General features: G+C 30.4%; 1 protein-coding gene across 2 annotated transcripts; it reads right to left on the reverse strand.

The window, feature by feature from the left end:
* Window positions 1–11,077: 11,077 nt before the first annotated feature.
* Window positions 11,078–22,647, reverse strand: LOC133673139 (E3 ubiquitin-protein ligase RING1-like). 2 transcript variants are annotated; one of them, XM_062093803.1, is made up of 2 exons: window positions 21,626–22,647; window positions 11,078–11,307 (listed from the first exon to the last, which is right to left on the reverse strand). In XM_062093803.1, exon 1 carries the CDS (start codon window positions 22,540–22,542, stop codon window positions 21,655–21,657), a length of 888 nt encoding a protein of 295 aa, XP_061949787.1. In that variant the 5' UTR covers window positions 22,543–22,647; the 3' UTR covers window positions 11,078–11,307; window positions 21,626–21,654. The 2 variants fall into 2 exon arrangements, with proteins under 2 accessions (XP_061949787.1, XP_061949788.1); XM_062093804.1 differs by having other exon boundaries at window positions 11,281–20,203.
* Between the last annotated feature and the right edge of the window lie 554 nt (window positions 22,648–23,201).

Below are 23,201 nucleotides of genomic sequence, written 5' to 3' on the forward strand. Positions count from 1 at the left end.
CGAAAAATTTAAAACTATGAATTTAACTGTTGAAAACAAAGATGAATTTCTTCATCGAAAATAAAAAAAAAATTAAAACTACACCAAGATTATAACTATTTTTCATAAGAAATAGAAATTATAATCTATAATGGTAATCTTAATATTTTGTATTTGTAATAATCTAACTATAAAATATTAATTATTTTATTAAAACTAAAAATTATCATGATAAAGCAATATTTTTAACTCAAAAAATTTAAGAAACTAACTAAATATAAAAAAATAAAAAATAATTTTAATCTTTTACATTGCTAAAAAAGTACTTGTATATATATATATATATGTTTTTTCTTCATTTTCCAAAAATGGTGAAAATGTTTTATTGAAAAATTAGGAAAAACCTCTATTTGAGCATGAAGTTTCAGTTTTTTATTAACTCCATTTTTTTTAAAAAAATTGAAGTATTATTTTGTTTCTAAACAACCCTCTAATATTAGAGAAGAAAAGAGAGCACTAGATACAACAAAGGCTTCAATGATAGAAGCAAAATATTCTGAGATACAAATAAAAAAAAACCTAGCAAAGACTCCATACTAAAAGATGTAGTTCAAGAACAATATAGTTTACTTAATTATCTATGATTTATTATGTATAGAAATCTATTATTGTTTTGATACATTCTTAGTATTTTGTTGTTATAAGAAATAAAAATTATAATCTATAATGGTAATCTTAATATTTTGTATTCGTGATAATCTAACTATAAAATATTAATTATTTTATTAAAACTAAAAATTATCATGATAAAGCAATATTTTTAACTCAAAACATTTAAGAAACTAACTAAATATAAAAAAATAAAAAATAATTTTAATCTTTTACATTGCTAAAAAAGTACTTGTATATATATAAAAATATGTTTTTTCTTCATTTTCCAAAAATGGTGAAAATGTTTTATTGAAAAATTGTGAAAAACCTCTAAAATGTATTTTCTCAATTACTTTATCAACTTGCACTTGATTCTTAATGATATAGTGTGATATATCTCATTAAGTACACAATAAACCTTGTTTAAATAAGATCTAATAGTAACTTTAATAATCCAAGTATCCAACTTGCAACAAACTTCATAAGTACAATATTCAAGAAAAAATAATAATTTATTGAGATCTAAAATAAACCAGGATTGCCTTATCATATGTAATAATCTCATCCATAAATAATTTATACTTGCAATGCTAGTCTTCATGTTATGATTCTTGATCCGAACTTGACGTAACTCATCTTTTATTTTCTTCACTTCATCTAGCATTAACTCAATATCATTAACACATGTAGACCCTCACTTAGTTAATTCAATTTCATTCATAGGTATGCATTAGTCAATGAATGTGTTGTCACATGACCTATCTTCACATTTGTAGAATAACTTGTTCTTGCTAGCTTTAGTCTCTAAGATCCAAACAATTCCCCCCCTTCCCACATTTCATACATTTTTAATTCTTTAATTTCAATCCATCATAACTGTTACAATTTGTATTATTTTTTAATGTATAAGAATTCATGTTTTGAATTTATAAATTTATAGAGATTTTTTGTTGATAAAAATAAATGGTTAATGAGAACAAGAGGTGCTGTTTTTTGTAATAATGATGGTTGTTTTGATGAGAAGAAGGGGAACATGTTTTGATGAGAAGAAATAGTGTGTTTTGATAATAATAAATTGTGCTTTTTTATAAGAAGATTTATATGTTTTGATGAGCTGAAATGTGTGTCTTGATATAAAGAAATTTACAGGTTTTGATGGGAATGAGTGTTACTTTGATGAGAAGAAGGGGTGTTTTTTATAAGATTTGTGTTTTGATATGAAAAAAATTACAGGTTTTGATGAGAAGAAAATGTGTGTTTTTATGAGAGGAAAGAGTGTTTTAATTATGTCAGGGTATATATAAAGTTAGACATAAACAATTTTTAAAAAAAAACTTAAACGGTAACTAGTGGCAAACTTGTAAACAATGAGAAGTTTTTTTTACATCAAGAGCTCTTAGTCTATAAATGAAAAATAATGGAAAACTTGTAAATAATCAAAAAAAATTTGTTGATTTTTAGCGCCATTTAAAGTGTTATGCACATACAAAGTTCAAGATGTTTATATAATTTATAAAATAATAAAGGCAAAGTGTAAAATAGAGCAAACCATAGGATGCTCAAGGTAATTTTCTCTATAAAAAACTTATAAAAGGGGTATATACTTATAGAAAGCAGTTAAGGAACTAGTGAAAACCCAATAAAAAAAGGGTGTTTGTTTCGTGGAAAATATTTTTCTGGAAATCACATTCCAAACTTTTCTATATTTATTTAAATTTAGAAAAATTAGTAAATGAAAAATGGTTTCTAGTCAAAGGAAAAACTTAAGCTTTTTCAAATGAATGTGTTTTTCTTCTCTCAACTTTGAAAAACACTTTTTGGATCTTTAACAAAAAAAAAAAAAAAGTAAAGTGAAATGACTAAATTACATTTAAAATCAAAATTTATTAAATTGGGGTTTAATGTTTTTTTTTTAAAATTTTTGTATTGGTTTTTTAGCAATAATAAAGTTGACCGAGGGACAATTTATTATTTTGATAAATATAACATATAATTTAAAAATAAAAAGTGATAGGCGCGTGTATTGGACACGTTAGCATGTTAGCTATGCCACTATATTTAGGTGACACGTGAGATCTTGTAACAGTGCTTGAAGGCGAGCTTACTTACTCGATGGTCGCTCTTTTACAAGGTGACGTATGTAATGTATTAATTTTTGTTTTGGCATCGATGACCTTTCCCCCCCTATTTTTTCTCTTCTCATTGATTTCTACACCAAGTCTTTTAAATTTTCAAATCAACTCTTCAATTTATTTTTCCTTGATATTTGGTTCATACTCTTTTGATTATTATTTGTTTTATTTGAAATAATTTATAAAAAAAGAAGTTTTTTAATTTCATCCTTGAACTTTTTCATATGTCAAATTTGATCCCCATTCATTTCATTATTTTTTTATTTGAAATAATTTAGAATGATGGATTTTATTTTTAATTTCACTTTGCTCCGACCTTTTCATTTGTCATATTTGATCCCCACTCTTTTGATAAACTTAAAAAAAAATTAAAACATTAATAAGTGATTTTTGAGCTTATTTTTCAAGGTATAGCCAAACACTAGAAAATATTTTTCAATTAAAAAATAATTCACTTTTCATGAAAATCAATTAAAAAAAACTACTTTCTAGCAAACAAAAAAGGACATGTGTTTATATAGACACCAAAAAAATCCTAGTATCCTAAACTAAATAAGAAATATGAATCTTAATATTCATTAACTTTTATAATAATTTGATCATTTTTTGTTTTGCCTTTGTGTTTTGAAATATTATACGTTACATTATTAATTAACTTAAAATTAAAATAAAATGAAAAGATAAATTCACCGTTATATAATACAATTCAAATACACAAGTATCAATTTGTTTTTTCAATCTCTTCCCTTTCTTCTCTCCCTTCAAATAGCTTTCCATAACCAATGAAAATCAATTTGGGTTTTTTTTAGGGTTTTCAAATCAAATCTTCAAATCCATAGCAGGAGGAATGATCTCAACGCAACTTCTTCTTTAAACCAACTTTTTTTTTATTTGCTATTTTTATTTGTTTTTATTGTTCTACGAATCGTTGCGCCAAGAAGGGACAAATCAACCATTTCTGAGATAAGGCATTTGCCATCCCTTTCTAGTGCTATTTAGTTTTTGTTTTATACTTGTTGTTTTTTAGAGTGTTTTTTATTTAAAAATACATTAAAATAATATATATTTTTTATTTTTAAAATTTTTCTTTAACATTAGTATATCAAAACAGTTTAAAAATATAAAAAATTATTTATTTATTTTTAAATTTTTAATGAAACAATGGTTGCACCGCTTTGCCAAAAGATGCATTAACCAACTGTAATAAGGTTTTTTTTTAAAATAAAATTTGAAGCAGAACAAGGATGCTGACAAACCAAGTGTTGGAGTGACCAAATTTGTAGTGGTGGGTTAATTTGTGATAAAATTAGAGGGGTGTGTGCTATTTGTTGCAAAGAAAAATGGTGGAAGAAGAAGAAATGGGGGGAAGAGAAGAGAAGGGTCGTTCGACAGGTCATAAATTAAATATTACAGACGAAATTAATCCGTCAGTAATTTTGTTTATAAAAGTGACACGACATTGTACTTTTTGACTTTTTTTTAATTCTTTCTTTTTCTATTGTAATTCCACCAGTAAATACTAATACTAATAGAAGATTTATGTCGGTGCTTACCGATGAATACAATGAGGGAATAATCTATCGATAAAGTTCATCATAATCTACATACAGAAAAATGATGTTGGTGTTTTTGTTTGTATTTGTCACTTTTTTAGTGATGGTTGATAGCTAGAGTTTTATATCTGGCAAAGAGAAGAAGAGTAACAATTTTGTTATTTTAATATAACAGAGTTTTTTTAGTCATTAATTGAAATAAAATAATAATTTTTTAAATAATACTAACTTTTTTGTTGATTTTTTTTTCATGAATGCAAAATATTATGCAGCCTATAAACTATGAGATGCAAAGTTTAATTTTTTTTATAAAATATACACAAAGTGAAAAACAATCAAACTATTGAAGACTCGATGTAACTTTACTTAATGACTAAGAAGTTTTGAATAAAAAATTGTATTACTTCAAATAGAAAGTTCATTGGTTGTTTCTTCAAAGGGAAAAATAATAATTATATTATTGCAGTGAATATAGTAATATGTGTTTATAGACACGGTAAATCCTCCATGCCAATAGTTTCTTTTTTATTTATTTATGATGTTTTATTATTTATATAAAAGAATTGGAAAACTTTACGAAGCACCTTGATTTTTTTTTTTAATTTTTCAAAAACTTTTTCTTTTTTTTTTTAAAAAATCTATCGTACAAATAGACAAATGGCATTAAAACTAACTTAAAGTTCCTCGAGGCCTAAATTTTTTTGCAGATTTAATTTTTTTTAAATCTAACCTAAGTTTGCTTAGCGTAGGCATTGAAACTAATAGACACTAAAAGTTAATCATTCTCGTAGCCACAACAACTACTACTTAGCCTAGTTTGCTAGAATTAGTTTTGAAAAGTCCAAGCAGCTTAGCCTATCAAAGCCAAAACACCATAAATACCGTGTAACCACCATTTCCTCCTTTGCCTCTGCCGCCATAAATAATAACTCTGAATCTGGGTTCTTGGCCCTCATATGAAAACTTGACTCCCTGACTATTGTCTACATGGATGACGGGTATATTTGAAATCGATTGTTGTTTTTTAAAATATTTTTTATTAAAAATATATTAAAATAATTTTTTTTTTAAAATATTTATTTTTAATATCAACACATATTCAAAAATAAAAAAAATTAATTTAAAGCAAAAAAAATAAAAAAATTTAATTTTTTTAAAAACATTTCTAAAACACAAAAACAAACATGACGTAAGTTTTGTCCGGCTTCTAAACCCCTCCCAATGCCACTTCCTCCACCAACACCATCTTCATATAACAAAAAAACCCGTTTGCCTGTTAACTTGAGTCCATAACTTGATCATGTTACAACTTCATCTCTAAAATTGAAGATCCGTTTGTCTCCAAGAAGTGAGTCATCAGTTATTGGCTTTACAAAAACAAGAACACCGACAAATGGGCACCATCACATTGCTTCTCCAAATGAACACTCTTCTTTCCTTTCTAGTAATACATCTAAAAGAGTTGATGTCAACTCAGCTAATTCATTGTTAATGACCCAACCCTTTTATTTTTTTTCCATTTTTAAAGCTTTTTTTTCCTTTCAATTGAGTCCTTCTATGGCCTAGTTTGCTAGAATTAGTTTTGAAATTATAATAAAATTACTAAAATAAAAGATAAAGGGTTGAAATGTCACATCTAATCCTAAATTCTTGGAAATTTTCATTATGATTCAAAAGTTTATTTTGTATATTTCTTAATCCCTGAATAAGATAAAGCCTCGTTGAAAAATAAAAGCAAAGAGAAAAAGTAGTTGGTTGTCACGATGTTGACAACCAAAATGGCTAGGTTTGGTGTCCAAATATTCCATTTGATGGAAGAAATTTGATGATGATGGTTAATAGATCACATTTTGAGAATATTTTTTACCTCAAGTTAATTTCTAAGTTCTTAACTAATTTGTTTGCTGCTTTAAGGGTATTTCTAATGTATTTTCATGGGGAAATTGGTTAAAAGTGACAAAATTTCTTGCCATTTTGATTGTCAAAAAAATAGATAAATAGACACTGTCATCCATCACAATAAACAACAAGTCGTCCATGTTATTTTTTTCCAAACAAATAAGTGGTTGATGACATATTGTCTACCCTTTTCATAGAAAAAATCAAAGTCATGTGAGGCACCAAAGCCTAGCTTTCAGGCCCACGCTTTTAGCCTACTTCTAGTGGAATAGGTCTTGGGCCTGGTCTTTTCTTTTTCTTTTTCTTTTCCTTTTCTTTTTTTTTTGTTTTTTTTTGCACTCCAAAATATTTCACATGTTAATTCACTTACTTTAAAATATTGACATGGTTCTTAAATAATATTATAATTTTTAATTTACATTTAACATTTTTTTTCAATTATTATGTATGTGATATATTATTAAAGATTGGATAGAGGTATCGGAGAAACCAGTGGTTTGGAGATATTTACAGAAAGATGGAGGCTTTTCAAGGGATTTTATGTGAGAAACCAGTGGCTTGGAGACAGAGAGGGCTTGGGTGCCTGGCTAAAGACTGTCTTTAGAAAGCAATAATGTGGATGCTTTAATAGATCAAAAAAAGGAAAGAAAAAAAGAAGCCATCATAGATCCAACTCCATTATAATTTGAACACATACAAAGATCATATAGTAATTAAAAGCAGCTAAACCCACCAAAGAAAAAACGCCTAAATGATCAATCTTGGGAATCCAAAGCTCTGAACTTGTCTAGTGCTCATATCAGAGAGTTGCCAGCTTCAACTGGCAAGCTCTGAGCAAATCTATAACGAGGGAAAGGTGATCAAGTTGTTGCAGTATTTCCTTGTCTTGAAAGGATGAGGATTTGTTATTGTGGCAAGGTGGAGAGCATTCCATCCCCAAATCATATGAAATCCTAGGTTGTAAGCACTTCAAGCATAAACAACTGCACACTGCACATCGATGCAAGAAGTTTGATTCTGAGTTGTGTGGAATTCTGTAAAAGCTAATGAAAATCAAACCAAAATAAATTACGAAGATTAATTTTTAATTAAATATAATATTAATTAATAAAATTATAAAAAAATCAATTAAAAAAAAACAATAAGTCAATTTGGTTAGCCCACGATCCCGGTTATAAGACATGGACAACCCAATAAAAAACAAGTCCAATGTTGAAGGACTCATGACCCAGGTAATAAGACTAATATAACATCTAAGAAAGAAAATGAAAAAAACAACCTGATTTAACCAATATTAAAATACCAAAACTCGTGACCTTGATCTTAAAACCAAGATATTCTCATAAAAAAAAAATCAAAATAGATTATGAAACTCGATTCACAACTGATCCAATGTTGAATGATAACATTAAAAAAAATTAATTAAATAAATCATCAAATTTAATTCTCAATCAAATCAATATTAAAAGATGAAATTTTAAAAAAAATTTAATTAAAAAAAATCTAAGTCAACTGGGTTAACCTGTCAAACAAGGTTAACCCATCAAAGCCAAGATCCGTGTTATGAGGGTATGGAACTTAAATAGAAAAAAATCTAATATTAAATAATGAAATTAAATAAAAAAATTAATTGAAATAGAAAAAAGTCTAATATTAAAAAAAATAGAAAAAAAATAATTAAAAAGAAAAGAAAAGAAAAACAAAGTACTATTCTAATAAAAATTACTTTGTGAGAAGGTTTTAGTAAAACCCTCCACTCTTTTAGTTTATAACTAGTTAAGTGTCTGCATTAGACCGCATACTCACCTTTTATTTTTATAAAAAATATCATAAAAATTTATAATATAAATAATAATATTTTTTATATTTTTTTAATAATATTAATTATAATGAAAATAATAATATTTATAAAAAAAATAATACTATTTTTCATATTAATACTTTTAATTATAATAAAAATAATAATTTTTAAAATATAAATATTTATATTTAAAAACTTAAGACCCAAGAATCTTGGGTCCTGATAAAAAACCCAATAAAATTGAATCATGACGCAAGACTTATTAAACTTAGGTTTTGATAGTGGACTCAAGACAATTGGGTCCCTACGTAGGACCTTAGTGAATTGAGTTTAGACGCGGGACCCTAGAGATCGGGCCTAACACAGTACCCATTGTCATTGGGTCCTAACACAATATCCATTACCATTGGGTCCTGGCGTAGGACCCAAGTGAGGGTAAAAATATAAATTATTGTTCTTATTATCATTAATAAATTTAAAATAAAATATTATTACCACTAAAGAAAAACCATATAGTTGATTTGGAGTATAAAATTAAAAATTATTATTATTATTATTATTATTGAAGGTATTAATATTAAAAGTAGTATTATTTGTGTTATAAATATTAATATTTCTAGTATAGTTCGAAGTATTATTATTTGTGGTAAAAATATTATTATTTTTATTAATCTTGAAGGTATTAATATTAAAAACAATATTATTGTGGTATATAAATATTATTATTTAACTTATTTTCCCAAATATTATATTTTTTAATCTTTCAAAAACAATTATGGTTTTTCTTTGATAGCAATAATAGTTTTTTTCATAGTTTTTAAACTCGGCTCGGTCCAAGACCCAAGTTTCGGGTTTTGACCGGGTCGTCCGGGTCAATTTTTTTAAATCAAAACGATGTTATTTTAGTAAAAAAAATAAAAATTCAACGGGTTGCAAACTGGTTTTGACCAGGTCACACCGAGTTTTTCCTTTCCCTATTTTTTCTTCAACTCGGCCTGGTTCTAGCCCCGGGTCGACCCGCCGGGCTTGGATTCAAAACTATGGTTTTTTTAAATCTAATAATAATAATAATAATAATTTTACATTTCAAATCAAATCTATGGTTGTTTTTCAATATTAATAATATTTTTTAAAAAATTTATTAATTATTTTATTAATAATATTAATTATAATAAAAATAATAATATTTAAAATACAAATAATTTTAGAAACTTATGATCCAAGAACCTTGGGTTTTGATGAATGACCTAATTTTATTGGGTCTCGACGCAAGACCCATTAAACTTGGGTCCTGACACAGGACCCAAGACAATAAGATCCTGGCGCCGGATCCAAAGGAATTGGATCTTGATGCAGGATCCATTCCACTTGAATCCTAACATAAGACCCAAGAGAATTAAGTCCTGATGTAGGACGCATTATTCTTGGGTCCTAACTAGGACCCAAACGAATTGAGTCTCGAGACAGGACCTAATAAACTTGAATCGTGACGCAAAACCCATTACTATTGGGCCCTGATGCATGACCCATTCAACTTAGGTCCTGACGCAGGACTCCTTTGAAAGGTAAAAGTATAAATTATTATTCTTATTATCAGTAATAAATTTGAAATAAAATATTATTACCACCAAAGAAAAACCATATAATTGATTTGAAGGATAAAATTATTATTATTATTATTATTATTAAAGATATTAATATTAAAATTGTATTATTTATGTTATAAATATTAATATTTCTATTATAGTTCAAAGTATTAATATAAAAAATATTATTATTTGACATACAAAAATTATTATTTTTTATGTTCTAAATATTATTATTTTAATTATAATTCAAAGTATTAATATCAAAAATACTATTATTTCGGGTATAAATATTATTATTTTTATTATAATTGAACTAATAATATTTAGAACACAAATTATAATATGTTTAATATTAATACTTTCAACTATAATAAAAATAATAATATTTATAAGAGAAATAATTATATTAAAAAATCTAAGACCCCATAGCCTTGAGTCCCGACAAAGAACCCAAGAAAATTAGATCCTGCTGCAAGACCCAAAAGTACTGGGTCCGGATGCAGAACCCAAGAGATTTGGGTCTTGATGCAGGACCTATATGTCTTGGGTCTCGCCAAGGTCTGCAGCCATGCTCACAAGTCTGACCCAGCACGCAAGCAGGTCAGCTCCAGCACCAGGTGTCCCCACATGACGCGCGGGTCTGGCCAAGCACCCAAGGCTTACCAGCCCCAGCATCAAATGTCCGCTTTTCAAGGCTTGTGGCCCACCAAAATTAAAACTGATCATTTTCTCTCCAACCATCCCTTTAATGCCAAATGTATCCCAATAAAAAGACAACCTCACCCTTTCCTTGTTGTCCTTGCAACTTTATGTGGCAAAGACATTTATGTCATTATACTGCTCCAACCCACAATGCTTTATGTTTAGGTAAACAGTAACAGAGACACTGAGCTATTTTTTTAGTATATTGTATAATTAATATAGATTGAATAACATATGAATATTTGAGCGATAGGCAAGGTATGAAAACCCATTACCATAAAAGAATTCCTGCTGTCATGTACTTGAATCTCGTAGGAAAATTTTGTTCATTGATTCTGCATGCCTTTCGTGCCCCGCACATGCATACAAATTTTGATATTACCTTTACCAGAAGCAAGAGGCTGCTTTCCAAATCAAGATTTTCAAGATCTAATAAATCACAATTGGTAGCTTTGAAACTGCCTGCTTGCACAACTTCAATGATATCTTTTACCACCTTTTTCTTATTCGACTCAGTACTTTTCTCCTTATCCACCATCCTCCATTTCCACTCAAACACCGTGTTACTTTCTGTGCAGGTTTCAATGATTCTTATTCTTGAATACATTCACAGGTACAATACACAGATGGCTTCTGAGTTGTCATATAGAGTTAGAGAGTTTCGCAGACACTATGCAGATTCTGAGAGAGTCATCTATACCCTGCCGGTGGCCGAAGCCTCTGGTTGGCCCATCCTAGTATGTTAAACTCATTCAATGAACAAAAAAGGAATAATAACGGAAAAAAAGGGCATTTCAGGATATAGAACCTATAAAAGTTAATATACAACATTGAAAACCAATTTTGAATATATGACAAAAACTACTGTGTTTGGACCTTCCAGAAGTAAATATCAGCAAATCTTAAAATATATTCATGTCAACATACAGGAACTTGCTTTCCAGTTTCCAGATTCCATGTTCACAAAGAAAATCTTTTTCTTTGCAAAATTCTTTCCACACCTACAAAAGTAGGTCAAAAAGAGTCTGTCATGAAGATGAAGACAAAATAATCCATAATGGTACCATACAAAAAATTAAAAGAAAAATTATTATTAGAAGAAAACATCGAACTAGATAAAAAAGAAACGAGGGCCATGCTTATAATGACTTTAGTTAGCATTACCATCCGACGGATTAAGCATGGTGGTATTTTAAAAGCATGAAGATAATAACCATTACTTCAAACTGCATGTCAAATCCCAAATCTAGAAATCCGCAATTTGCAAGTTGCATTCTGCCAGAAATTATAAGGGAGAAGTAATGGAAATTGGAGAGAAAGAAAAAACAAACCAATTATAATCTCAAACCACCACTTAAAACTACCCAGTTCTTACAAAGATACGAACTTCAAAGTGCAAGATGCAGCTGGAAATTTCTTAACATTAAGCTGCAAGGATTAAGGTTATGTTTGGCATGACTTCAAGATTTTGAAAGAAAAGTCGTGAACATGTTTGGTTAGGAATTGCTTTTGACTTAAATCAAAACTTTGTTAAAAAATTGAGTCAAAATTTTGCTTTAAATCAAAACTGTTGACATGGATTCTAACTTGCACTACCTCTATTTTTAAAAAAAAAAACAAAAATTGTTTTAAGTTTTTTTTTATTAGAAATACTTCTAACTCGACTCATTTTGTCATAAGTTATTTATGAAAATAACTTTTGACATACAATTCAAAGTCCTAAGTTATTTACAACAGTTTCAATGTTCAGGAGACCAGAAACTCCACTGATCACCCAGCCTAAGCAAAGATCCCAAGATTCAACTTTTTTGGGGGTCAAGTCTGACACAAATATGGATTTCGATTCTCAGCTAGTGCCCACATAATGACTGAAAAATAAATTACAAGAGACACCAGCGTTACAGCCTACATAATATGCACTGCTTAAAGAAAGATTTTATGGTGGAGCCACACAGATATGAACATATAGAAGCAATATGTTTGCTGCTGTTAGCACATACTGCGAACTGAGCACTCAAATGCTCCTTCCAGAAGAAGGATAAAAACATTAAAGGAAAATGCTCTTCAATATCCTCAAGATCCACAATCATGAGACAACCAAAGGTATTGAAAAAACAAATAAGAGGAACCAAAAATAAAAGACAGAAGAAAACTTGGTGACATGCAACCTCCTGTTAAACTCAACTTTTTCTCACAAGTCATTCTGTGACATAAAGTGTACCTAACATCATGCTGTTTCAGTAAAATGTTTCCCAGTAACCCATCATCCATGCAACAGTCTCTCCACCTTGCCAAACTGCTCTGATTTCAGAGATCACCCAACATCCAAACTATTTTTTAACAGGTATTAGTCCAATGTGATCTATGGCAATGTATTAGTGATTATAACTCAGGAACTTAAAAAGGCATATAAGATTAAAGTTATGAACTTATGCACGCTATCTTCATCTAATATCAATCAGCATTCCATATGCACAATTAATTATCAAATTACACAACACTAAACCCCATTCTAATATTCAATTCCATTAATCCATCAACAGCCATCAAATTTTCTAGCAGAAATCATGCTATTTCTAACTCATGTTTCATAAAATATCATAAAAGACCTCATCCTATAATCATACACTAAAACCCCTTGATATCTTTAGCGCAAATCAAACGAAAGCAACAAAATTTAATGGGGACACCAGACCCGAGACATGATTCACACATCTATATGATCTATGATAACAAAGGATAGCTCAACCCCTGTGTTATTGAATTTTATTTGAGTTTATTTGTCGGGTTTGATTTAGTTATTGATAAATTTTTTATTTAGTGGGCTATATGTCCAATTATTTGTTCTAGTTAGAGTTTTAATATTTATATGTTATTTTTCTAAATGTTAGACAACTTTTTATGATTTGAATAAAATTTACAAAGTTGCGGACTTTTCCAAATCCGATTCTTTCTCTTCTTCAGCTCCATTCTTCTTTTCTTCAGCTTTTTAATTTCTTTCTTTGGCTTCTTCTTAGCTTCTTCTTTCTTCTTACTTCTTTTTAATCTCTTTTGTCCCACATTAACTTTGCTATCAAAGCATAAACTTTTAATTGTTCTTATAATTAACGGATCTATTAGAGCTTGTGCAAATCTTAAAAATTCAACACAGTTTCTAATCCCTAACAATTGTGAAGGATCATCATCAACAATGATCTAGAAAAAAAAAATTGTCTTTCTGTTTATAGTCAAAATCTAAAAAAGAAAAAAAAATTCACCCAGTCACACACACCCTAAAACCCAAAACCCTAGCCACTATTCATTTCCCCTATATTCATCAGCCAACCACCAATAGTCCACCCATCCACTGCAGTAGTCGCCCACAAAACCGCCACCCATCACAACCTAACAACTTCCCTCATCAAGAAATCAACAATCTTCAGTTTTACAGTAGCATCAAACCAATTCCAGCTGATCTTTCAAGCCACCACTGTCAAAAAACCCATCACATCCAGCCACACTATAACCAGAAAATCAGCACATTCATACCACTTAGCCACACCACTCAACCCAATCCATCCCTACCACCACAGTTGCCTCAGCCACTACCAAATTGAACTAAACACTGCAAGCCACAACCCACACATAAACATTGCCAACACAAACCCAACTTTAGCCCCCCTGTCCACTACCCACTACCAAACAGAAAACCACAATAGCCAGTCTTTAGCCTCAACCACCATGTCGCCAACCAACCTGGTACCAACCACTATGTCAAAGACTAGCCACCGCACCTACTCATTACCAGCAACCACAATAGAAGACAATAAAATCTCTAATAAAAGGCAAATCAACTAGCAACTCCATCACACCGACAATCCACCACGGAGCACAATTGATTCAAGTCTTCAAATTACATCAGCATGCGTGTTCAAGCCTCAGATTGCACCAAATGTTTTTGGCTGTGAGAGGCGTGAAGAAGAATGGTTTTAGAAGAGTCTTGTTACTTTTGCTTTATTGTCAATTTAGTTGTAATTTTGTTTTATATTGATTTATAAAATAAAAAAAAAAGTTAAAAAAGAGTCGGAAAGTCAAAAGAAAAGGTGAAAAAAGAGAGTGAAAAGTGATCGAAGAAAAAGGAGAAAAAAAAAGTGACAACAACAAACAAGTCAGACGACATCGGTGATACATTGACAACATTTTACATGATTCAATTCAAAGAGGTCTGGCCGCAATTGAGTTTGATGATTTGAATCTTTATTGGTAAATTACTCAACCTTTTAATTCATTGAAGTTTACTTCTTTGGTTTTGTACATGTTATTCAATTAATCATCAATAGAGTGCCTTTTTGCGTTTGGAAACGACGTTCATATTCTACTCACCTATCAAAGTTGTCATCTATATCTATTTATTAGTCCTTTTTATTATCTTTGGAGCTTGCAAGGTTTATGGAAATTTGTGACTTTTGTTTGATTTACACTTAAAGATTAGCAATGCATGTTTACAATTTCCATAGTGTATTATTGTCTTAATTAATATTAAAAAAAAATTAAATAAGTTTTACTTTTACTTTTATTCATTTTTATTTTAGCATTGTGTTTTTATTTTACAATTACCATGGACTAAAACTTGTTCTCCATCCTAAGTCATATAATGTGTTATGGGTTAATAATACTTCCATAGAAATCAATAAGAGATGTTTCTTCCCTATCAAATTCATAGACTATCATGTGAGATTTGGTGTGATGTGATTCCAATGAATATAGGAATAAGAATTTGTCATTTTGGGTAGACAATGGATATATGATTTAGACTTAGACGTCACCATTTGGTTGATCAAATTCATGTTCTTTTACTTTTAAAGGTAGAAAGATCCATTTTATTGGATTACCACCAAGATCTATCAATAAAAACAAGAAAAAAGAAGAGTGTGAAAGAATAAGGACTAAGCACAAGTCTAAATGAGTTTAAGAATGAGGTTAAGGAAAAGCCTATTATGTTTGGTTTAGTTGAAAAGAAAATTTCAAAAAAATCTCTATAGAACCACCCGAGAAGATGAATGTAGATAACACAATAAATCCAAAAGAGTTTGAAGATGAGGTTAATGAAGAGCCTATTAAGTCTTCTTTAGTTGCAAAAGAAAGAGACTCTACCAATTGCCTGAATATGTAAGTGTGGTGTTGGAAGAGTTTCAAATAGTTGTCCCTTTGAACTCCCTGATTCTTCACCTCCTGTAATTAACATCCAGCATGCATAGATTTTGTGCAACCTTCTAAATTCACTAATACCTTACCCTTTATGCTTGACATCCAGAATATCATAAATTTTGAGTAGTTTGTTGAGCTTCTTGAATTCATTACCCTTTATTCATAATAAAGAGGACAACGATAGCCTTGACTAACTTGGTTATGTCCAATTTATATCCACCTAGGATACAATCAATGTTTGTTCCATTTCATACTCTCAGTCATAAGATGTTCATGGTCATAAACCTAGGATGCCTTTAGGTCTTCTTCCAATGTCTCCTTACACTAACATGTTTGAGCCAACTAAATCTTTTACATGTAGAGTTTATGAGTTGCATGTTGAGATTATAAAATGAATTCAAGCAAATAACAAACAATATAAATTTCAAGTTGAGTGTCATAAATCATTTAATATTGAAGATTGTTTCATTATAGATATTATACAATATACTAAAAGGCATTAGTGCCTCTATTATTGTTTACCTAGATACAAAGTATTGTGGATTGGAGCAGTATAATGGCAAAGCTGCCCTTGCCACAGGGAGTTGGAAAGACTGTAAAGGGAGGGTGGGGTTGTCTTTTCATTGGAATGCATTTGGCATTGAAGGGATGAATGAGGAGAAAATGGTTAGTTTCGATTTTGGTGGGGCTGCAAGCCCCGGGCTGCAAACACCTAGCATTGGGGCTGCCATGCTCTGGGCGCTAGGGCCAGACAAGTGCGCCTGACTGCAGACCCAGGCGAAAGGTCTGCAACCCGCATGCCTAGGGATGTTGCCTTCTCTGTCAAAAGCTACTGGTTCTAGCTTGACAGCCAAACCTAAAACACTTCCAGAAGGTGTAATAGCGTTGGGTGTAGCTGGCCAGCCAGATCCAAAACACTTCAAAAAGGTGTTGGGTTTGGCTACCCAGCCAGACCCATCGATCTTGGGTCTGGCTGCGCAGCCATGCCCAAGGATATTGGGTCGGGCTTCGCAACCACATCCAAGGATATTGGGTCTGGGATTTTTTGCTCTTTTCTTTTATACAATAAAGAAGAAATAAATTGATGGGACATTTTTTATATTCTACAAAAATTAGGTGATGATAAGTTTTTTTTTTTTTCAGGTTTGGTTGAATTTTCTTATTAGAGTATGTTTGTTTTTGTTTTTCAAAAATGCTTTAAAAAATATTTGATAATTTTTTTATTTTTTCTTAATTCATATTAAGATGTTTTTGTATTATTTTAATGTGATTATATAAAAAAGAGATTTAAAAAAATAAAAAATATTATCTCAATATATTTTTTTAAAAATATTTTAAGATATTTCCAATTTTATTTTTTTCCCTCTTGAATTTTTTTATCTTTTCTCTTATTGATTTTTTTTTCATACTGTAAATAGGAAATAAATTAATAGGACTTTTTTTATATTATACAACAGTTGGGTGATAATAATTTTTTTTTTCATTTTAGGTTAGGTTGAATTTCTTCATTAAAGCATGTTTGTTTTTGCATTTCAAGAATGCTTTGAAAAAAATTTCAAATTTTTTTATTGTTTTCTTTACTTCAAAATAATATTTTTGATGTTTTTGTATTTTTTTAAATTTTGTTTTAAAATATATTGAGATTGAATTTGGCTGCGTAACCAGACCCAAGGAGAATATATTAAGTTGGGTCCTGCCCAGCAGAACCCATTCGAGTTGGGTCCTGCCCTCAGAAGGACCCAAAATAGCTTTAGGTCCCGTCCCTAACAAGACCCAATGCTTTCAATTTTTTTTCTTCTCTCTCATGTAATTTTTTTTCTTCACTCATGTAATTTTTTTTCTTACAGTAAAGAGGAAATAAATTGATGGGAGTTTTTTTTATATTGTTTAAAAGTTGAGTGATCATAAATTTTTTTTTATTTGAGGTTGTGTTGAATTTCCTTATAAAGACATTTGTTTTTGCATTTCAAAAATTCTTTGAATTTTGTTTTTAAATTTTTTCTCTAATATTATCATATTAAAGTTGATGGAGCTCTCAATAAATTTTTTATTCGCATCATATACTTAATATATTTTTGTATTATATAAGAGAAGTTTTTAACAATAAAATCCATTAAAAAATAATTTATAAATATTATAATATAATATTATTTTGGGTAATAGAAGATATTTTAATTTTATAACATTAGTGTAAGAGATTCAAAGTTTTATGAATGGTTTATTGTCTTTAGATTTTTTATGCAATAGTTTTGAATTATACGTAGTATTAAATACATAAATAAATTATGTGTTGGGTCCTGCTGGGCCATTAGAGTTGGGTCCTATTGGGCGCAGGACTCAAAGCAGCTTTGGGTTCGGCTGCACAACAGGATCCAATAAGTTTGGGTACCTAAAAGCACTAGGTCTGGACCCAATTCTCTTAGGTCCCACGTAAGGACCCAAGGCTAATGGGTCCGGCGTCAGGACTCAATTCTCTTGCGTAGAACCCAAGACTAATGGGTCCTGAGTCCGGACCCAATTCTGGTCCTGCGTCAGGACTCGAGGGTAATGGGTCTGGAGTCCGGACCCAATTCTGGTCCTGCATTAGGACCCAAGGTTAATGGGTCCTGCGTTATGACCCATTTCGCTTGGGTCCTCCCTTCGGACCCAATTCTTTTAGGAACTGCGTCAGACCCAAGGTTAATGGGTCTTGCATCAGGACCCATTTCCCATTTCGCTTGGGTCCTACCTTCGGACCCAATTCTCTTAGGTATTGCGTCATGACCCAAAGTTCTTAGGTCTTAAGTTTCTAAATATTATTATTTGTGTTATAAGTATTGTTATTCTTATTTTTATAATAATTAATAGTATTAATATTAAAAATATTATTATTTGTATTAAAAATATTATTATTTGTATTATAATTAATATTATTTATAAAAAAATTAAATAAATTTGAAAAACAATTATTATCAATATTGAAAAAGAACCTTAGATTTGATTTTAAGGGTAAAATTAAAAATTATTATTGTTATTATTATCATTAATAATTTAAAAAATACTATTATTACTATTGAAGAAAAAAAAAATTTTAAAAAATTTAAGAATTTAGGCAAACAAGTTAAATATTATTATTTATATTATAAATATTATTGTTGGGTTTGGTGTTGCAGCCAGACTCAAAGCTTTTGAGTTCAGCGTTGCAATCAAACCCAACACTTTTGGTCTTTTATTTTTTTTGATATTTTTTTATGAAAATAAAAAGTTGGCCTACTTAGATCTATACGGTATCATCTTTAAACCAATCAACAATTATCGACGAGTAGAGCTATACCATATAAAGTGTTACAAATGGTTGAGTAAAATATTTAAGTCATTAAACTACCATCAAATTTTGATATTAGCTCTACTTTTAATGCAAAAGATTTGGTATATATAAATTGCACTATCCTATACCTGATGATCCTTTTGAAACTCTTACACCATTATCTTTATCATTGACACAAAAGGAATTTATTGATGTTATTTTGGATGTACAAGTTGTTTCTATCAAAGATGATGAGATTCAGTGAATCCTAGTATGCAAGCAAGTTGACTTGAGTCAGATTCTACTGAGATTATTAGAGCAACATCACCACAACTTGATCTTGATCTTTACGAGTGTTATTGGAGTCGTCTTGAACTATACTTGACGAGGTCAAGTTCTTCTAACTCTGAGAGAGTTGATGGAGACACCAGACACAAGACATTGTTCACACATTCGTATGATCTACGATGATAGAAGATAGGTCAACTCTTGTGTTATTGAATTTTATTTGGATTTATTTGTTAGGCTTGCTTTAGTTATTATTATATATTTTTTTAGTGTACTATAAGTTTAATTGTTTGTTTTAGTTAGGGTTTTAGCATTTATGTTATTTTTCTAAATGTTATACAGTTTTTGATGATTCAAATAAAATTTGCAAAGTTGTAGACTTTTCCAACCCCCATTCTTTCTCTTCTTCACCTCCATTCTTCTCTTCTTTAGCTTTTTCTTCTTGGCTTCTTCTTTCTTTTGACTTTTTCTTTTTAATCTCGTTTGTCCCGCATAAAAATTACAACATAATATCTCAACATATTGGCATGCACACTCCAAAAAAGAAAAACGAGAAAAAAACTAAAATCCTCTATATTCACAAAGGAAAGGACTAAATATTGTTCTCATAACCCTTTGATCTCTCAATCTCAACTTAATCAAAGCAAGAAACTGGCAACAAACAACTCTTAAAACATAAACATGCTAAAAGAAATAAAAAAGCAAAAGCAACACTTACCAACAATCTCTCTCCATGCACTAATTTGTACCGCACTAGCCTACCAACATCACTACTATACCCCGGTTTCTCTCCAGGCAACCACGATAGTGAAACATGAAACTTCTTTCCATTATCTTACTCTCCGCCTCACTCCCTCAATCCCCTTGTGCCCTACGCACTCTACTCTCATAATAAGCATCATTAGTAGGCAACTCATACAAAATGCACCTCTTCTCACTAGTGCCTCCTAAAATATCCTAAAACTACTCAACTTACATATACAAACTAACAAATCCTTAATCACTTCAGCTCAATTCGACAAAAATGCAACATAAGATCACAATAACAAAAAAATGGTTTTGTAAATAAAGGTCACTAACATGAGGATATATTCCAAACAAGCATCCACTGGCATCATCTTCAAGAGGAAAAGTCTCTTCAATAGCATTGAGATAGCAAATTGAGAGAAAACAAAGGTCATGAAAAAAGAAACCAAAAAACTCAAATAGAAATACAACCTCATAATTAAGAAGCAAGGAACTCAGACAGCCATATAGCATGCAGAAACTCATACTTCTATAATGCAACCTTCTATTAAAAAGCTACCAACATTATGCAACTGTTGTGACAGATTCCCTGTAACTCAGTTCTACAATCATTGAATATTCCCCAACAATCTCTCCAACTAGCAACTGCTCTAATTTCAAAGATCAAGTTACCCTAAAATTACCTCCCACAATAAAAAATAATTACTTAGGCCACATTTCAGTAAAATAAATCAGGGCCTTTGAATATCATATCTAGCCAAACTGAGCCAAATTTCCTAGTTAACCAATATTAGGTAAATTGAAATACAATGCCACATAGCTAATATACAAAATACTTTGCTACATTCTACAAACTAAAAATGTTGATCATGACCATCTCCTACTTGATTTCATCATTCCATCTAAATTTCTCAAAACAAGCTTCTTCAAACTAATTCTTCTAAACTATCCTTAAGAAAACACACCTTGCAATAACAAACTACTGAACCCCTAATCCCTCAAGCCCAGTTCCAAAAAAAAGGCAACCAAATTTAGACACATTGTCTCAACATAATAAAACAAGTTAAAATCATCAATATTTTGCAGAAGTTGAAAAAACTACCCATTCTCCAATTTATGAACTCTAATCTCATAATATACCCTTCTCATATTCCTTTAATTACTCAATCTAAATTCATGCAAAGCAACAATTTACAACATAAACACAAACAAAACCTATTGTTCCTCCAATACAAACATTCCAACTTCTAAATGGTACTCCAAATAATTTCGAACCAAATACTCCACAATCTCAATCAATATTCAACAAAATCAACACATTTAAAAAACAACTCATAGAACACAATAGGCACGAGAATAAACAAAAGTAAATAAATAAATACAGGAAAAACCTACTCATTCTCAAATTTATGATATTTAAACCCTAAAATCCTCTTCTCATAACCCCCTAGTTACTCAGAATTTAATGAAATTTGTTTTTACAAGAAATAGTCATAAGATAAACATAAAGTAATACACTTTACAACAAAAACACCTGATAAAACAGAAATTCAAAAAAAAAAAGAAGCAAAACCACTCACCAAAAGATCATGCCAAATTCTTGATATCCAGTCTATTCATTCTAACTCCACAAATCTATTAAAATACTTCTATAGCAACACTAAACCAGAAACCCCTTAAGAAACCACTCCAAATTTAACAATTGCAACAACATTTACACCAAAGAACAGCTCAGAAAGCACAATATAAGCATGTAAACAAACACACACACAAACACCAATAATAATAATAATAATAATAATAACACTCACCAATGATCGCCAATCCAAAATCCAATCTGTCAAGAACTGCTTTGTCCACCACCACTTCCACCAAACGCCCTCGGAATTGAAATAGTGAACCTTCTCTCCATTCCTCCAGCGCTACCCCCACCACTACCTTGCCCTCCAGGAGATCTATTCTCGTAATCAGGATCATCAGTAGGCAACTCATACCGACAAACTGGACACGAATTATGCATGTTCAACCAAGGTATTATACAATCCTCATGAAACACATGTTTACATGGCATCCCTTTGACTTCTTCTCCTCCCTCAAACTCATCTTTACACACAGCACATTGATTATTCATCTCTGATTTCATCATCTCCTCGGTAACCTTCATCGTGGGCAATGCCTCAATCGCCTTTTTCGACGCCGGAGGCGTCCCATACCTGTTCGGATCATTCTCAGCCAACTGTTGGATCAGCTGCTCCAAACCCGACCCAATAAAATAATCACCAAAATTACCATCTGGGAATCGAAGACCAGGTTCGTGTCCATTATTGTCAATCACGAACTGGACCCGACCCCCACCAGAATGAAGGTTTTGGAGGTGAGAACGGAGGAACTCAAGGGGGTTAAACGCATTCGGGTCGGAGAATCCGGGTCGGGTTGGAAATTCAGGATGAGAGAAATTGCCAGAGTTTTGGAAGAGGAGAGGAAAGAGAGAAGAGAAGGGGTCAAATGGGTCGTTGAAATACGAGTCGGAGAATGGATTCGGGTTTTGAGGGTTTTGGGTTTCGAATTCTTCAATGAAGCTATCGTGGCAAATCGGGCAAAATGGATCATCGTAGGAAGAGGCAGTTATCGAGACTGTGCGGTTGCATTGGTAGCAGAAATATTGTTTCGATGTGGTGGTTGCTGCGGCGGTCACTGCAGGTAATGGGGGAGCTCCGGTGAAGGACATGATTGGTATTAATTTTTATAGAAGGGAGAGTTGTTATTACTATTATTATTATTTTTTCTCCCTGAAGAGACTTAAGAGAGGAGTTTAGTAGCCTGAAGATTAGATATTCTAGGTGTCTGTCTCTGTCCTTTTAATTAATAAATTGGGTTTTGGATTTATATATGGCGCAGCCCATTAAAAAGCCCATAAAAGTAAATAAAACTAATTTTATTGAAATTTACTTAATTTATTTTTATATTTTACAATATATTTTTAATATATTTTTATAAGTTTAGTTCCTCCTATCTATCCTAGCTATCTATACTTTTGTTAGATATTTTAATAGAGGTCAGGGTATAGAAACTTAAAATCAACCTAATTTATTATAAAATAATATTTGTCATGTGAAATTAATTTTTTATTTTATTTACTTGTTTTTTATTTTTTATAAATCAAGTAGAATTTGAGTTTCTCACATAAAAGTATTCCTTTCTATTAAAATAAAAAAATCCAATTAAAAAGTATATAATGACCACTAACCTTATATTTATGAATAAATTGAATTATATTTATAATCATAAATTAGAGACTTGATTTGAAGTACAATAATAAATAATAAATTGAATTAATTTTTTAAAATGATCTCCTTTTCATATGAATAAGATTTATTATGAGTTTCC

Source organism: Populus nigra, chromosome 14 (genome assembly GCF_951802175.1).
Source record: "Populus nigra chromosome 14, ddPopNigr1.1, whole genome shotgun sequence".
Lineage (NCBI taxonomy): Eukaryota > Viridiplantae > Streptophyta > Magnoliopsida > Malpighiales > Salicaceae > Populus > Populus nigra.